General features: G+C 36.8%; 1 protein-coding gene across 1 annotated transcript in view; it reads right to left on the bottom strand.

Annotated features, from left to right (window-relative positions):
* LOC134750801 (ubiquitin thioesterase trabid-like) overlaps positions 1-19,156 on the bottom strand; it is a 53,855-nt gene that overhangs the window by 30,745 nt on the left and 3,954 nt on the right. The window contains exons 2-6 of the mRNA XM_063686045.1: positions 11,409-11,510; positions 10,074-10,161; positions 9,523-9,617; positions 8,871-8,970; positions 8,557-8,646 (exon numbers count right to left, since the gene is read on the bottom strand). Of these exons, the coding sequence (XP_063542115.1) occupies positions 8,557-8,646; positions 8,871-8,970; positions 9,523-9,617; positions 10,074-10,161; positions 11,409-11,510 (475 nt within the window). The remainder of the gene's footprint in view (positions 1-8,556; positions 8,647-8,870; positions 8,971-9,522; positions 9,618-10,073; positions 10,162-11,408; positions 11,511-19,156) is intronic.

Raw genomic sequence — 19,156 nt, forward strand, 5'->3', positions numbered from 1 at the left:
TTGAGGGCGCCACTTCCTACGTAACTGTCACATTTTTGACGTAAAATGCGACATGGCAACAATTTAGTATGGAAATTTTTTGCTTCCATTTTATTTAGTTTCTACTATTTTTAACGAAAATGAAAAACTTAATAATTTGGATTTGTTTAACTGTTCCATTAATTCATTAAAATGTGTTTTTCGGTAGTTAATTAATTATGTAAATTTTTCTTATGTATACTTATGTCACTTTCCGGAAATCATGTCATTACTTATTAATTCCTACATTACTTATTAACTTTATTACCTGTACCTACTCACGAGAATCGGCGAGGATTTTCTTTTAGATATAATTTACAGTTTCAGTACAAATCTTCCGCCGGCTCTCGTGAGTTTTACCTATACCTACCTTCAAACTATTACTACCTAGTACCTACCTACTTTATGTTTTTGTTGTTTTATAGACTGCAATTTATATACAATAATGAAACTCCAGGTCTTAATTTAAGAAATATTTGTAAACTTGTTTGTAAACGACTGTTTGTTTCTTAAATAAAAAAAATAAAAAAAAATATTTTATGTGGCACTATACCTCTTTATGATACTTTTTTTGTGATCATGAAACTTTGCTTCATTAAATGCATCAGGCATAACGTATACGCTATGTAACGCCTAAATTATGAATTATCAAAATTTCATGCCTAATTTATGAATGTAGAAACATGTGTCATAAAGAGGTATAAGGCGGGTAGTTTTTAAATCATAAATCATTATTTGCAATAGATATAGTACTTACAGATCTTAGGTAGAGATATAGTATATACAGGTCCATATATCTAGACTTCAATAAGTCATGCAAATTTTACATTTTTAGCTTACTCGCTAAACTAACCTATGTTACATGCTCACATTATTAAAATATTCAGTGGTACTATAAAAGCATTTTTGTACCAGCCAAGTAAATAGTTTTTGCCTTAATTTTTTGAGGGGTAGTTCTCTTAATTGCTCTGGTAAATGATTGAATATCTTAATACACATGGCGTAACAATTTCTACCCCTCATTGCAGTGTGCATTTTTGGAAGCACGAGTCTATCCGGATATCGTGTGTTTATATTTACTACATCTCTTTTCTTTATGAATATTTCATTGTGCAGCTTAACAAATATACACACTTCATAAATGTACAGTGTGTGTACTGTTCGTAAATTTAAGCTAACAAAATATTCCTTGCAGGATGTTGGTATGTGAATGTTGGCTATTGCTCTTACACATTGCTTTTGCGCTAGAAAAGTACGATGAATTTGTACAGAATTTCCCCATATTAATATCCCGTATCGCAAATTGGACGCTACAAAACCATGGTATGCTCTTAAGGCGGTTTTTTTATCCGCTACTCTTGTTAGTCGCCATAGGACATATGCAAACCGATTAATTTTAGAGCAAACCTTGTCAACATGCTGTTTCCAACTACAATGATCATCCAGCACGAAGCCAAGAAAAGTAGTACTATCGCATTCTTTTAAATTGTGATCGTTATATGAAACAGTGAGATTCATCTTTCTCCCCCTTTGGTTGATAAATTGAATATACTTGGTTTTTTCGAGGTTCACTTGCAGATTATTCGCTTTAAGCCATTGTATTATGTCAATAATGGTATTATTAATTGATTCATTGTAGTTCTGACTATTATTATCCGGGATAACTACCGATATATCATCTGCAAATAATGTGCAATCGTAGTTAGTAATTAATGGCAAATCATTCACATAAAGTAAGAAAAGAAGAGGCCCTAAGATAGTCCCTTGTGGTACTCCTACTCTAATAAACTTCGTTTCTGATTTGAATTGCTCTTCTATGTTTTCGCAATTAACACTTGTGATTTCAACCATTTGACGTCGATTGGTGAGATAGCTTTCAATCCATTTCTGAACTACACCTCTTAAACCATATACTCCACATTTCTTCAGAAGGAGGTCATGAGAAACATGGTCGAATGCTTTGCTCATGTCGAAAAAAATGGACACTGTATTATTTCCTTCATCTACATTATTAATTATATTATTTATGACGTTAAATGCAGCTAAGTTGGTGGATTTTCCTTTTTGAAAGCCATGCTGTTGCATACTTAATACTTTGTATTTATTTATAAAATTCATTAATCTTTTGTGCATAGCTTTTTCTAGGACTTTGGCTAAGATTGGAATAAGTGTAATAGGTCTGTAATTATCTACCTTTACTTTGTCCCCTTTCTTGTAGATAGGCTTGACTATGGATAATTTTAGTTTATCTGGAAAAGTGCCTTGTTGGAATGTCAGATTGATTAGGTAAGATAACACAGGGGCTATTAAGTCACCGGTCGACATGAGAACATCAGCAGATCGAGTATTATTCAAATTCTTTATTAATTCTAACACCTTCTTCAAGCTTGTAGGCGAGAGGAACATATTTGAGTAGTTACTATTCAGAGGATAGTTATATTGTATCAAGTGAGAGCCAAGAGTAGCGTTATTTATAAAGAAATTGTTAAATGCTTTGCTATATTGACGGGTCCCTCGATCACAGTGTTATTAACAATAATCCTATTAATATATTTTTTCTTATTATTTAGTTTCCCCATATCCTTATTTATGATATTCCAACTGGTTTTGGTGACATTTTTAGAGCCGTAAATAGATGCTTTATTGTCTATTCGTCTTGATGTAGTTATGCATTTTTTAAGCAGGTTATTGTATTTATTATAGTTTAATTTATCTTGAGGTGTTTTACTTTTGTAATATAAGTATCTTAATCTACGTTTTGTTTTAAATGCATTTCTTATACCTTTCGTTATCCATTTTGTACTATTGCCAGAATATCTAACTTTGGCTATTGCAATCGGGAAGCATAAATTGAAAAGCAAGGTATACGTGTCATAAAACTTGTTTAATGCAGTATCAACATTTGCTTCTGTATAAACCTCCCTCCAAGACAGGCTTTCAAGGCATTGATAAAACTTTTTTAAATTGTCACGATTGAAGTCTCGTCTTTTTATATATTTGTACGAGGGAGGAATATGCTTTCGCGTACTGGTATTCGAAGTAACTGGCCAGTATCATGATCTGATAGACCCAAAGGAAGAACTTCACCTGTAGCATAGCATATGGCATGTTGGATATTATTTGATCAATACAAGTATTTAATCGTGTGGGTTTTGTAATATGAATATGAAAATTGTGATTTTGGAGAATTCTCTGAAATTCATGAAGCGAATGTGTTGGCTGTAACAAATCAATATTGAAATCACCTGCAATAATGACGTTAGCTGCTTTCTTCTTAATTATTTGTAACAGACTATCTAGTTTTTTTTTATTATTTCGGTGTTATAATTGGGGATTCTATAAACACAGATAATTATACAATTAAAGTCCAATATTTTAACTCCACAGACTTCAAAGTGATATTCAGTTTTAAGATCATTTAAAAAAGTAAGTGGTTTCATTTCTAAATACTCTCTACACAATATGCAAGTTCCACCTCTTCTTTTGTTTCTCGAAAAACAGTCTGCAAGTTCAAAGGGATATTCAGTTTTAAGATCATTTAAAAAAGCAAGTGGTTTCATTTCTAAATACTCTCTACACAATATGCAAGTTCCACCTCTTCTTTTGTTTCTCGAAAAACAGTCTGCAAGTTTAAAGCCATTAATATTTACATTTGCCTCGTCTCCCAATTTTACAAAAGTCTCAGAGAGACAGATTAGATCTATATATTTCCCATCATTATCTAAATCATGTAGTGTTATTTCTATTAAATCTCTTTTGTTTAATAAACCTGCGATATTTTGGTGTAATAGTAAAAACGTATGGGATTTATTTGAAGCATTTGAAACTACATCATTGTTCTCGAAAAAAATCCTCTTCTGTTTGAGTGCTCGATGTGACAAAGTGATTATGCCTCACATTCGTTAAAGGTGAGCTACAATGTATTGTATGTTGATCATCATTGTATGGATAGTTATTAAATTTATCAATTTCAGCTATGTAGCTTTTCAGGTCTTTAAATATTGTTCGTAAAGCATTATTATTTATAAAACCAGATGCTCTATCAAACATTTTACTCGAGTACGACAGATGTTTGTTACTATCTAGAATATATGCAAATTGATATTTGCACGCTTCAGTATACAATATGCTATTAAAAGATTCAACACGTTTATTAAACAGTGTGCCAAATTTGTGGAGTTTGAAGTTAGGCAAACTAATAATTACGTTAGTATGGTGGATTTGTTCTAGTTTTGATCTTAAATAACTAATGATTTTGTAGTAATTTACCGTATCCTTAAAGACGAAAGAAGTAGACAGCACCAATTAATATCACGCAATAGTCAAGCATAGTAAAACCTTCAATTTTGGATTCCACTTCATGCAGCAAATGGTATATTCCGGCTTCTGTTTTGATGTAGTGGCATATGTCATCCGATTCGAAAGTGTGTTCCGCTGTTTGCAAAATCTTGTTGTTGGCGTTACTGCTAATAAAGCAAATTTTCCGTTTTTCTTTAATAATATTATTTGTTTCCGTAATTTCTTCATTAACGTTTATTTCAGTAATACTTGAGTTGGTGATACTTGGATTCTTTTCTCGGGCGTCTGATGCAGTGGCGGTAACCGGAAAGACAAAGGGTTGTACTTCAGTTTCTGTTTCTAATGTTATGCCCTCGTGTTGGGAGCATGCCGGCGACGTGATTGGCGTGTCATCATCACTGTCCAGAACCTTTGATCTTTTAATTTGAAGCAGATTTTTCTTTAGGAGTGAGTCGTCTCGTCGGTACTTTATCTGTAAGTATTTTTTTATAGATCTCTGTTTTTTTCTGCTGATCTTCTAGTGCTCTTCGCAGTTCAACTATTTGTGTATTGAGGCTGTCGACTTCCTCATTTGCGCTAGCTAGCTGGGTAGTTAGAGAGAGACCTTCTGACTTTAACTCAGAAATCTGTAAGGATTCCGATACCATTTTATTCGGGAGGCTGTGTGAGCTGATATCAAGATCTGTATCCCCTTGGGATTCTAATACGGACTCTGAATCTGATAGAACTTCATGTTCATGGGTGATCATGCGTTTCATAAATAGGCTTGTGTGTTCCAGGGGATTCACTCGTGGTCACCACAGAGTTTTCCGGCGTTGATTGCAAATTTAATGAGTGATCCTTTTTTTCTTGATCTTTCTTAACTGCCACATATTTAACTGACTTAATTGTAGTGGTTTCTCTCGTTTGTGTGTATTTTGGAGTAGTTTTAATACAAGTTTTGCATTTCCATAATTTTCGATTTGCATTTGTCATAAGGTCATATCTCTTGTCGCTTGCCGTGCAATTAATGTGGAATGCAGAATTGCACAAAGAGCAACATAAATAATGTTTTTCTTTTTCCCCTCACTAGCTCGGAAAGTTGTCTTTTATCCTTTAAAACAAGCGGGGAAAAACGCATTTTATCCACTAGTGGGGAAAGTAATTTGACCTTGGATGGAGCGTGTTTAAATAGCTTGACAGATAACAAAACGTAAAACGCTTATAATAATGATTCGTTTGATATTAATTATCATTAAACAAATGGTTTGAGAATCTAATAAAAAATACCAAATTTAGCTTTATTTAATGATTTTATGTCATAAACCTTAAAGTTCCATAAGAAACGTTTGTGTTTTAATAATGATGTTAAATATAATTCTGAACGCACAAGTTGAGTCGATGCAATTTCAAAACGCATCATTGACATTTCATACGTCAGAAATGTCAACATTGTCAACAAAATTTTTACTTAAAAACTTCTCACGTGACTTCCGGTTCGAGCGCCATCTTGATAGTTAGCATCGTGATTAATTACTTTGTTTTTTGCTCATTAATATTGTTTTCTCAAACATGCTATGTAATATTGATATTACGTTCTTTATATTAGGCTGGGAAGTATCACGACTCCGGCGCGGCTAGACGAGGGGCCTGTAATGAAATTTCATACAAAGTTGCAGGCCTAGGCCGGGAAGTGGCTCTTTTTTAATTTCCATTTCACATATATTTGAGACACAGCATCATGGCATTCAGCCAAAAAAAAAGAATTATAACCAATATTTGCTTATGGTTCGGAATGACATTCTGCCAATACCCCTTAAAAAAAACAATAAACGATTATTAATATATTTTGCAGTTTTATTTGTATCGAATTTACAAAAAATATATAAATAAAACATTATTAACAAATTCCAATAATATTTAATTACAAATTTACTTACAAATACAGATTTAAAATATAGTTGGTCAAACCAGTTTGTCAGTAAATAAGAACAAAAAAACTATACTCATCCTTTTCTTTTGGGTGCTAGTACCAGTGTAAGACAAAGTAATATGATTATCTCTGTCTATGTTTGAAATGAGGCAGTCCTTTGACAAACATATTTCATTTAAATATTAGCGGTAAAAATGTCTACTCAAACACGCGTTGGTGGTTTTTTAATCGTTTTGGAGGTAAAGTTGAACATTTTTCATTGTGTATCTGTAATTATATTTTATTGGATTTATTGTGCGTTGTTTATTGTGTTATTTAATATGAGTTCCGACGAAAATATTAAATGAATACCTCCATGTTTAAGGCAACGATGTATGTGAAGCATAATATCAACATAAAAAACGATGTAATCTTAGTTATGTGGCTAAAACTACAGTCAGAAGGATACAAGGCGAAAAATCAAAGATACATAAATATACCTTTGAACATTTGTGTAATAAATTGATTAACTACATGTGTAAAATATACGACACGTGTGATAAAGATAGGTACAAGTGGTAGTTATATTTTGTGCCTAGTTTACTTTTAGTTTCTTTAGAATTAAAACTTTGATTTCGTGGAGATTTCTTTATTTATTTCATTGCATGTTTGAGAAAAGCACTATACATACATCGGCGTGAAAAGGGGTTGTCGGCCTCATAACTATCCGGCCTCACTACGTTCGGCCGTATATATGCATTCGGCCGGCAACCCCTTACTTCCCGGCCTCTGTAGTAATGTACTATTAAAGTGTAATATCGATAGCTTATTATACAGTAAACTAATGTGATAGTGTGCAGTAAATGGAGAATTAATTTTGAAGCACGTTTAACCACCACCTTGGAGTCAACGGCCGGTAGTCCACGTGTCCACGTGCTTCTTGTAAAGTCTAGCTATCGATTTACAAGTGCTAACAAATCACCGTACACTGTCTTGTACAACCGTACAATTTTTGTCGTTTTTAAACCTCTTAATACCCTGATACTGGCGAAATAGTCCCACTGGGCTGAAGCCATAATTTTAAAAGAAGAAGAAGAACTTCTCACGTAAAAATACAGAATTTCCAGAGTTTTTTGTTATAATATCGTAAAAAAATGAGTGATTTCAGTGATGAAGATGATCTAACGCCTGTGGATGTTGCACTTTCCTCGCTATAGTGAGGTGAAAAGTTTTGTGTTACACACGGGTGCAAATGTATTTTACTTCTCGTGTGTTGAAACACTCGCGGGTAAAATACAACTTTGCACCCTTGTATAACAAATAACTATTATTTTATTTGTGCATGTTTTACATGCAATCATTTTTGGGTTTGTTTTCGACATTTTTAGTTTTTATATGCGTTCGTTCGTAGATCGGAACGTTATTTCTAATGTCCGTTTGACGTTTAATTGTTTTTGTAGGCTTGCAACACTATTCGTCTTGTCACGATTGACAAGTCGTGTGACAGATGAGGTGACAGTTTGTCGTATTAGTTGTTAGTCTAACCGTTAATTTCTTCTAAAATTTCTAAATAAACTGGTTTTCTTCGAATATTCAAATAATGTTTAGTGTTCAATGGCTAAAGTGTTTCTCTTACCGTTGTGTTTATTGGTTATCCTGCACTGTTATTCGTGGTTTTTCATGGAAGATAACCTAGCACAGGTTAGACCTTTTGTTTTCACACACTATTTTTACGTGTCGGAGTCCACGATGTACATGTTTATGCGATCAGCTGACGGTCTTTCCGGTCATACAATCGACTGACGATTTTTTAAATTTACAATAACATCTTAAGTATCATCTGACAAAGTATCAAACGGGAAGCGTTTGCTAAATTTATTTAAAAAATTTTCATGTGTCGATGGCCACCATTCCTTAACCCTCCAACTGAGCGGCAGCTGATGTCTACAAGGATTCATTACACATCACCCTTCCACTTTACGAGTTTTCGCCCGGGAGGCCCGATCTATTATTGTATTAATTTACAAAACAGGTATTTTTTGCAATCGCAGTTGTGAACATTGAGCATGAAACAGACAAGCGAAAAATTAATGGAAGGAAACAATTTCTGGCTTTCCATCAGAGAAGGGTCCTTAGTCTTCATGTGCAATAGGACCATTCTATAATCAGAATTTCTGTTGGTATTTCAGATAAAAAGATTCTTATTGTGCTTGAAGCATAAGGACCATTCTGTGATGGAAAGACACATTTTTATACCGCTTTAAAGGACAAAAGTAATTAAAACAAAGAAATGCAGTGCTTTAATATATGACCATATGCTTAATGCCATAAATGGCTAGTAAACTCACCTATGCAAGCTTGTAGCCACAACCAGTCCGGGTTGTTACGACGCTTAGCATTTGACGATGCGTTTTGGCTGTTACAGATGTCGTTAATTCCTGAAATGGTAATATTTTATTAAAAACCCGTAAATCATTACTATAAAACAGAACAATTTTTTACTAGCGTCTACAAATAAAGCAGGCGCTAAACCCCATTGGCATAGTCTGTACTGTACAATGAGGTTTAGGAATGGTCCGTTCCGTTCCATAGCAGTGTGGACGGTACTGGTGCTGTAGTGTAGTGTAGTGTAGTGTAGTGTAGTGTAGTGTAGTGTACTGACCGACAGGCGACGGCTTGGGCTCGGGCGGCGCGGGCGCGGCGGGCTGCGCGCCGCACATGGCGCACTTGAGCGTTCGCGGCCAATTTTCGTATGTACATGTCTGAAAAATTCGAATAAATAACATATGCAGGTAGTACTGAATATTCTGTGTAAATGTGTGGTACTCGTATAGGAGTAACGACAAAGACACAAAATCAAATATCAGCTAAGAGATAAAAGACTTCAGAGGGTACCGGCCTGTTTCATGTCTATACATGACTATGACGTGCTTGTGCGTTCGGCCTCTCTTTACGGTTTACCTGATATCAATAGTACATTGTGCAACATGGGGCGTAAGTTAAATATTGCAAACGAGAGTAAAGTTAAATCGCGACGGCTCGCAGGAGCGATTTATGGACTCGAGTTTGCAATATTATTACGCCCCATGTTGCACAATGTACTATTGATATGTTTTTCACACCGCCACACAATGTTTTTCATCACACTTGCGATACAAAAATGAAATATAATGACAAAGAACTGTTAATTATAATACTAGAAACTTCAAAACTCCCTAGGGAAAACGCTTTTTCTATAGTTACCGCTAAGCCTGCGTGCAATTCCACATTTACTGAGCGAGTGTGATGAAATAGCTATATATTGATATATTTACCGGGCAAGGCCACTTGGCCTGGCAGGAGGCGCCGGCCTGCCCGACCGGAGACGCAATCCTGAGGGGTTTCAGGCGCTCGGCTACTGCATCGGCCTCTGAATTCAAATACAAACAAATACAATAATTTAAACTAAATAAAATAATGCAAAGCAGTCCTTCAACAACAGATAGGGATGTTATAAAAAAACTTTTAGTATTTGTTGTTATAGCGGCAACCGAAATACATCATCTGTGAAAATTTCAACTGTCTAGCTATTACGGTTCATGAGATATAGCCTGGTGACAGACGGACAGCGGAGTCTTAGTAGAGTCCCGTTTTTACTCTTTGGGTACGGATCCCTAAAAAAAACACGTCATAGGCGTACAGTCGAAGACAAAAATATCGAACCAGACAAATGGCTCAAAAATATGTGAACACGACTTTATTGTCTAAGGTGTAAGAACGTACACATGTTTGAAACTTTGGGAATGTATATATATTTATGCCCTTGACTGTACAATAAATAAAACGTGTGACCTTTGGGAGCTCATACCGTTGTGATAAAGCTTACCCGAGTCGTGAGGCAGTGCCCGCGCGCCGTCCTGCAGCCTGAGAATATCTTCACCCAGGAGCGGCTTGCTTGTGCGGCACATCGTACACTGAAATAAAGTCGAATATATGCGTCATTTTCAAGCAAAAGGTACCATAAGGCTTGTCATAAGGACGCTCTGGTAGGTTCTTCGTATAAAGATACAAGCAATTTTCAAAGTTTGTAAAATACCTCTACTTTAAGTTGAAAACCCCCTATAATTCATCAAATTATGATAATATTTGTAAAAAACATCACCTTCTCCCACTACATAAACGTCGACAGATTGCGGATATTACGTATATAAAATATGTACAAAATTTTAAATGGTAACATTGATTGTCCTGAATTGCTCGCTAAGCTCTCCTTCAATACTCCATCTAGACCTAAAAGATACTTCCCTCCCCTCTCAATTCCATTTTCATCACGTAATTACAGAAAGAATAGCTTTCTATTGCGAGCTGGTAAAAGTCTAAATGAACTAACGAAAGAGTGTGATATTGACGTTTTTAATAGTAACATCACAACTATAAGACGGATTCTGGCAAACAAATTACTTAAGTGAGCGAGTCGTATGCGACAGCATACTCATAATAATATTATTGTATCGATCGATGTATTTTATTAATAAGTTTTGTTTTTCTTAGCTCAGTATATTAAGAGTATTGAATTGTGGGTATTTAATAAGTAGGTATTCACATTTTGAAATTAGTATTAGTTGAATACGTTGTAAAATTTTAGTGCTAACCACCAATTATGTGTTAACTTTTTGCTATTGGTGGGAACCTATAATTGGCTTTTTGTTATTTACTTATATAACTATTGTATAATTGATAGCTGTTGGTTCTCCGAAAAATAAATAAATAAATAAATAAATTTTCATCCTCATAGTAAGCGACAATGTGGTACCTTTTGATTGAAAACGTCACATATGTAGTTCCTGAACATAGTTTTATTTATCAAAATCCTAAAATGTCTGCCCGTATATTGGACAGGACTCACAGAACATCAGTTAGTACAATATTTAAAAAATTATAAATAAAATAATATATCCCATAGAAAATTAGCGGCACATCAGCCGGAATCGGAATGCATGTATGAAACAGTCAATTTTTTTTCGCGATATCGGCATTGGTCCTATAATAAAAGTTGTTTGACTAAAGTATAACCTATAAGGTCACTACGCAGAGTATGCATTGGTGGTTAAAATTTCAACCTGTATAGGACCAGCAAACTGTGATATTGTGAACTACCTACCTATTTTGCTACACCCTTTTCAGACTCCATGTATGTAACATAATGAAGTTTCAATCTTACCTTCCTAGAGAGCGGGAAGTTCTCATAGGTGCACGTCTCGCATTGCCACTTTCCGCCGGAGCCGCCCGTGCTAGTCGGCGCGGGCGCAGCGCTCTCTGTCACCTGTCAACGACAAATCCTTGTTAAACATTGCAGCTAATGTAAAGTCGAAGGCAAAAATATCGATCCAGACAAATGGCTCAAAAATATGTGAACACGACTTTATTGTCTAACTAAGGAGTAAGAGCGTACACATATGTGACGTTTTCAATCAAAAGGTACCACATTTTGTCGCTAACCATGAGGAAGAAAATTGCTTGTATCTTTAAACGAAAAACCTGCCAGAGCGTCCTTATGACAAGCGACAATGTGGTACCTTTTGCTTGAAAAGACACATATTTTTGAAACTTTGGAAATGTATATGTATATATTTATGCCCTTGACTGTACAAAAGACAGCTGAGCTGTCTTATAGATATGTCGCAGGCAAATTGTAAAAATCCACCGTTACCGTTAAATACCTAACGACATTAACAGCGCCGTTTGCCGTTTGTAATTTGCAGCGGCATTTTGGTCGAACTAGTACTTTAATTTACCACGCGTGGCGTTGCACATCAAAACTATGAAAAACGCTGGGGTGTCCATCAAATCTGGATTTCGTCAGACGTATTAGGGGCGTAGGGGGCGGGGGAGGCTTTTGGATCTAGTTGGCTCCGGCGCTGCGGAAGAGCCGCCCTTCCGCCCTCGCGTGACAAAGCATGGTCACTTACACTCGGCTCCGCAGCTTCGGCTTGCTGGTCGCCCTCTCGCTAGTTCCCGCGCTCCGTCACAGCGGGCGAGGGCAGCTCTCCCTCCGCGCCTCCGATTTCGCAATTGCTCTCTAGGGGTAGGACAGACAAGACCACGTGGATAGTGGGGTGCTCTGATTTGGTTTTGGGTGACCTTGAGATTTTGGTGGCCGTAAGGATGGTGGTGTGTTATAAAAGTTAATATAAATTTATAAAACAGCAAAATATGGTCACCCTCAGACAAACAACACGTTTACGATGACACTATTGAGCGCACTATCAATTTGCCTTGTAAACGGCGGATTCTTACAATTTGCCTGCGACAGATAGATCACTAAACTTGTATACAAACGTCGGGATGTATTATAAATTCTATATACGCGATATAATCCGTTTTCATAGTTTTATTTCATGAGTAACTATCGCGGCAACCAAAGACAATATTTTGTATACAAACTCAACTACTGATTATATTACATTACGAAAATGATAGTAGGTGCCCGCAAAATAGTAGGTTTTTATTTATTTATACGTCTTAATGAAGACAAATGTTGAAAAAATTCATATGGAAGCTAGACTATATTTCCGAGAGCAGACTCCAAGAAAAACCTAAAAAGGTAAAGTTGGCTCTATAGAAAAAAAAAACCAAAAATACGTCTAAGTAAGAATAGAGATACTTAAGAACAAAGAATCGCTTGAAAACACTGGAATCTACTTTTAAAAGAAGATTTCTCCCTTACCATATTACAAAATAAGAAAAGAATTACAGGAATATTAGTATAATCTAGTTATATAGCCGAGGGATTTGACAGAAGTATATAGGTACTTTCAAATTTATTGAGGTAAAATGTTAAAACCTACGACAGCGTGATCAGATCTTCCTCGCAAGTTACACGTGACGCGCCATATTTCTTGTCCCTAAAAAACACCCAAAAAGTAGGTAAATAAATTGCAAATTAAAACACTATTACCATTTACCATACAATACGAGTATTTTATTGCACACCACAATAAAGGAAACCATACAAAAAGAAAACGGAAACATCAAGCAGGTAAACAACACTATTTTTATAGTAATAAAAATATTATTCCACAGCATTTGTTGCTCTTAGTAGGTGATCCTGCAAGAGATAAAGAATCGTGTGACCTCTATAACGCCCACACCACACCTATCTGACTTGTCATTACTCAGTGCAAGAAATAAACAAGTAAAAAATTATACCTAACAACAAGTTTTTCCTTTATTTCTTTAGTATCTTATTCTTAACATCCTCCTAGTTGGTGGACATTGCCTACAAAGCTGGAGATCCTAATAGGTTCGAGTCACAGCATAGAGTAACTTATAATAGAGCGGTACTGTCATAGTAAATTTTGTAACCCCAGTAAATTCACTGCCATCTGTCAACACACTTTAAAACTAAAATTGAAGATTTGTAAAAATACGATAAAATGTATTTAAATATAGATAAATGTTTTTTTTTAATTTGCATTAATTATTTTGATGATTTTGACCCATGTTCTTTCACTGATATGCGTTAAAATTGTTAAAAACTAGTAGCGCCCTCTGAACGAGAATCAAATTTTCTTGATTTTCGAGGCACGTTTTTTCCTTAGACTGTATCCATCTATTACGGAGTTATATCTATCTTTGGTCTCAGTCACGGCCCGGCCACGACATCGCGCGGCGGCGGCAGCCATAGGTTGGAGCGAGACACAGCGATCGGACTTTTCGTTCCCACCTATGGCCGCCGCCGCGCGATGTCAGGGCATTTGTTTGTATGTTTATCACAAAAAATTGTCTCCCGAGATTTGGATCTATTCTTGGTATTTGTCTGTTTCTGTCTCATACATATATGTATAAATAAATTATGTATGTGACGTTTTCAATCAAAAGGTACCACATTGTACTAACCATGAGGACGAAAATTGCTTGTATCTTTATACGAAAAACCTGCCTGAGCGTCCTTATGACAACTTGACAAGCGACAATGCGGTACCTTTTACTTGAAAATGACATATTATTATCCAGTATCCACAACACAAGTCATTTCATTGAGCTGTGGGACTTCATTCATCGAATTCAGTTTAGTAAACTTGATCGTATAAGATGGATACAGTCTAAGGAAAAAACGTGCCTCGGAAATCAAGAAAATTTTATTTTCGAACAGATGGCGCCCCCACGTTTTACCACCTTTGACCTATTCTCGACTAGATGGCGTTGACGGTTTCGTTTGTTATTTAACAATTTTAACGGATATGGGACAGTTAAAGAACATGGGTCAAAATCATATAAAAATAATAAATGCAATCATTTATCCATATATAATCAGTTGCCATAACTGCCTGCCTGCTTATTAAATAATAATAATAATAATAAACACATTTTATGATATTTTTAACCGTTTCCATTTTAGTATTAATCGTGTGTTGATAGACGGCAGTGAGTTTACTGTGGCTACAAAATTTACTATGACAGTACCCCTCTATCTTATATATCCTCTTTGATATTAAGGATACAAACATTCCCACCCACATACCCAAAATTGTTTGTCATAATTTAATAATAGTTTAGCTCAGTTGTTTTTCTAACTTGCAGCAAAATTGTGACTCATTTTTATTCATGATCAAACTTTAAAAAAATTGATAAGGACTTTCTATTAGTGTAAAATAATGGGAGAGAAGAGAACTAATCACAAGTAAATAACAGTAGTAGAGTCAAGTTCACAAACATCTTTGAAGGCCAACATTCCAAAAATATATTTACACACCCCTAAGTATAACACACTGACAATAAGGTTGTGTGAATAAAATTTTTGGGACTTCTCATTGATCCACAACTAAAGCGAGGAGTCCATTGACTAGCAAGACATTGCATGCAATTTACGTTACATTACTGACTACTAAGGTAAACTGCATTCAAAATGTTTATCGGATACCGCAATGTCATGAAAATTGCATGCAAGTTCTTGCTAGTCTAAACCTCACTTTATATCTTCACAAAAAGGGTCACAAATTGTAAGTGAACAATTTGGATGGTGGTAACAGTTCCCTTCCTAGTTCAAAAGCTCTCAACATATCGACCAAACCCTTGTTTAGAAAACTCCTACCTACTTATTAGCACATATGTCCTTAGAATGTTTATGATTGTCCATTAACACTTTTACTTTTACTATCCATACATTACATGCCAGTAGACTCCAGATGCGTTGGGACGACGACATTAAGAAGACTGTGGGGAAACAGTGGCTCCAAGTCGCACAGAACCGCGACGAATGGCGCAAAATGAAGGAGGCCTACACCCAAAGGGTAGAAAAAGGCTAAAGAGAGAGAGAGAAAGAGAGACATTTTTTTTTTTTTTTTTTAACCTATCTGGCTTTTACTCCCCGCAATTTTGCACGGGGTGAATTTGCCAATGTCGGTTTTTGACTTTCACACGTGAGGAGAATGTTCGGTAGTCTGGGAGGTTGTGGTTGGGAAGACCTAAAAACGAATAATTGTTATGAACATCACAGACAAACACATGACGAATACAAAAATTAGTAGAAAAAAAGCGGGAAGTGGGTGACAGAACGTTAATAGTGCCAACATGAAGGAAGTGGAAGAGAAGAAAACGATATATAAAATAAATATGAAGTATAGAATAAAACATAAATAATTAGACGCATTAGATTATAAAAGATAAGTCGCTATTTAGAGTTTAATGTTGTTCGTTTGTAAATATTTAATGAGTATAGAAGTAAGCCTAGTATCCATGTGACAAAGCAGTGAGCTAAAGCATATAGGTCGTGGAACATTTTCGGGTAATACATCGTACAGTGAATAACTACACCCTGAACAAGCAAAGAAGATGTGGTCCAAGTTACCCTCATCCAACCCGCATTCACACAATGAGTTCGCACGGACACCAATCATAGCCAGAAATAACGGAGTACATACTTTACCTAAGCGTAAACGACAAATGGTCGATATTACCCATTTCGGAGAAGTACGAAAACGATAGAACCACGGTTTTCGAGTAATTCGAGGTTGTACACAGCCATAATGTTTACCTGTCTGTATTCTAGAGGTATCCCATTGCTTCTGCCATGTATTAAACATATTGGATAGCGCACAACTCAATAGGTCAGTACCGTAAATTTCCTGCTTCATTGATCCGATGTCAATCGCTCGTTTTGCCCACATATCAGCCATCTCATTGCCGTTAATACCACAGTGGCTTGGAACCCACCCGAGAACAATATGTAGGCCCCTTGATTCACACCTACGTAGCAAAGCTTTGATTTCGAGAATCAATGGAAATTTTGCTTTGAATTTGAATTGGTTGCCTACAATAGCCTGCAGGCAACTCCTACTATCAGAGATGATAATGGTGTTTTTAATATTGTGGGTCTCTGCATATTTGACAGCCTCAAGAATAGCAACTGCCTCGCCTGTGAAAATGGATGCTTGAGGAGGACATTTAAATGGGAGGGCAATATTGTACCGAGGAATCCACACCGCTGCTCCCACACATTTTGTAGGATCCACCTTTGAAGCGTCAGTAAAAACCGGTAAGTAATCTTGCCATTTATCTAAAAATTTATTGAACTTGTTGTTTGCTCCTGGATCATTTTTGAAAATTCCTATATCTAATAGAACTTTAGGTGAATATATTAAGGTCTCAAATGCCACCTCAAATAAAGGGTTAGCGCCGGATTTATATAGACTGGGGTTAATATTAGACAGTTTTGAAAAAGACATTATTATTCTTGGAAAGGCTTTATATGTCCAATATCGGTTTTCAGTGACCTCCAGTGCCAGTGCCCGCAAGCGTGGAAGCAACAAGTGGTTGTTGTAAGAGCTGGCTTTGATCAAGAACCTGTCGGCAAGATATTGTCTGCGGAGAGACAAAGGAGGTTCAACAGCTTCTACCTGCATGCCATTTTTGGGAGAAGGAAGCATAGCACCCAGTATGATCCTTAAACATTTTGCCTGTATGAGGTCTAATTTATCTAGGCCATCCTTATTGCAAGGTTCCATTAGAAATGACCCATAGTCTATATGGCTGCGTATGATGGCATTGTATAGTAGCTTCTGGCAATAAGGGTGAGAGCCCCACCAAACACCTGATAATGCTCGCAGAATATTAATATTTTTTTCACATTTACTCAGTACATATTTGTGATGTGAGGAGGCCGACATTTTGTGGTCTAAAATAACACCTAGAAATTTTACTGACTCTTTACTTGGTATCATGACACCACCATAACGGACATCTGCAGGAGGCATGATCCTTCTGCGACTGAAAGTCACTAAACAACTTTTTGTTGGCGATAGGGTAAGACCATGTTCATCAAGCCAATCTTTGAGGTAACCCAGCGCTGTATTCAGACTAGCAGTGGCTTTGTCCATTGAGTTTGCTGAGGTGTATAAGACCAGATCATCAGCATACTGCAAGACATTACAGAAGGAAAGGACAGATTGTTCCAAGTCGTAGGTGTAGATACTGTAAAGCAGGGGGCTGAGTACAGATCCTTGCGGGAGACCTCGCCACAAAGTCCGAGGCGGGTAATAGGAATTACCATTTCTAATTTTAATTGACCTACCCATGAATAAGTTGGTGACAATATGTACAATCTTCGCGGGAATGCTCAGATGAAGCATTTTTGCCCTGAGCACCGGAAGAAGGACATTGTCGTAGGCCGCAGAGATATCTAGGAAACATCCCAGAAGATATTCGTTTTTCGAAAAGCTTAGTCGGATATCAGTTGCTAAAATGTTTAAACTGTCCATTGTACTACGGCCCTTTCGGAAGCCAAACTGCGTGTCAGCTAGAATACCTTTGTTTTCCACAAACCATTCGAGTCTGTTTTTAACCAGATGTTCCAGTATCTTTCCCATTGTCGCGGACAGGGCAATCGGGCGATATGAGCTAGCCTCGTCTGGGTTTTTAGACGGTTTTAGGATTGGAATAATGACTTGGGTCTTCCAGTCAACAGGGATCTCTCCCGTGCCAAAGGCATGGTTTAGAATACCAAGCAGGTACTCCTGTGAGGATGTATTTAACTTAGATAGGAAACAGTATGGTATGCCATCCTCTCCCGGTGTAGTATCTCTCAATCCACTAAGCACTAGACTAAGCTCTGAGAATGAGAAAGGCATGTCTAGAGAGCTCCCGGTGCCTGGCAGCGGGGGAAGTAACAAACAGGATGCTTCAGGGACAGTTGGCGGGGCAAGTTTATCTGCAAAGTCTGACAGCCAGGAAGAATCTGTGGTGGCCATAGATTCTGGATTAAACGAACCCCTGAACCTCCTTATATTCCGCCATATAAGTGATGTAGGGGTTCTAGGAGATAAATTCTCGCAGAACCCCTTCCATCCCCTCTTTTTTGCCTTTGCTAGGAAGCGTTTTGTACGGGCCGAGATTTTTTTGAAAGAAATGTAGTCTTCCAAATTTCCTGTATTGTTGAAATCCTGCTCAGCGGCATCTCTTTTTTTAACGGCTGCCGTACAGTCTGCGTTCCACCACGGGGGTGATGGGATTTTGAGTTTAGCAGGTTTCTTTTTTGGTATATATTTATCGGCGGACTCTATTAACACATTTTTAAATTTTATATATTTTTCATCCTGACTTATTTCGCTCGTGTCCCACTCTTTCATATTTTCCTCTATAAATAATGCATAATTGGGCCAGTCTGCTGATTGAATTTTGTGTTTCAGAAGAGGTTCGGGGGAAGGAGATGGAAGAATAGAAGAAGGCTTGGTGATAATAATCGGGAAATGGTCACTGCCAAACGACTGGCGTAATACCCTCCAGGATAGTAAAGAAGACAAACTCGGGGAACAGACAGATAAATCGGGAACTGATTGGGGGTTCTGGCCTGGGTATACCCGATGCGTGGGAGTTCCGTCATTAACAACTCCTACATTGATTTCATCGAACAAATCCAGCAGGGCTGATGAAAACGCATCCGAATGGTATGACCCCCAGGACATATTGTGA

This window comes from Cydia strobilella, chromosome 20 (genome assembly GCF_947568885.1).
Source record: "Cydia strobilella chromosome 20, ilCydStro3.1, whole genome shotgun sequence".
In the NCBI taxonomy this organism is placed as follows: Eukaryota; Metazoa; Arthropoda; class Insecta; order Lepidoptera; family Tortricidae; genus Cydia; species Cydia strobilella.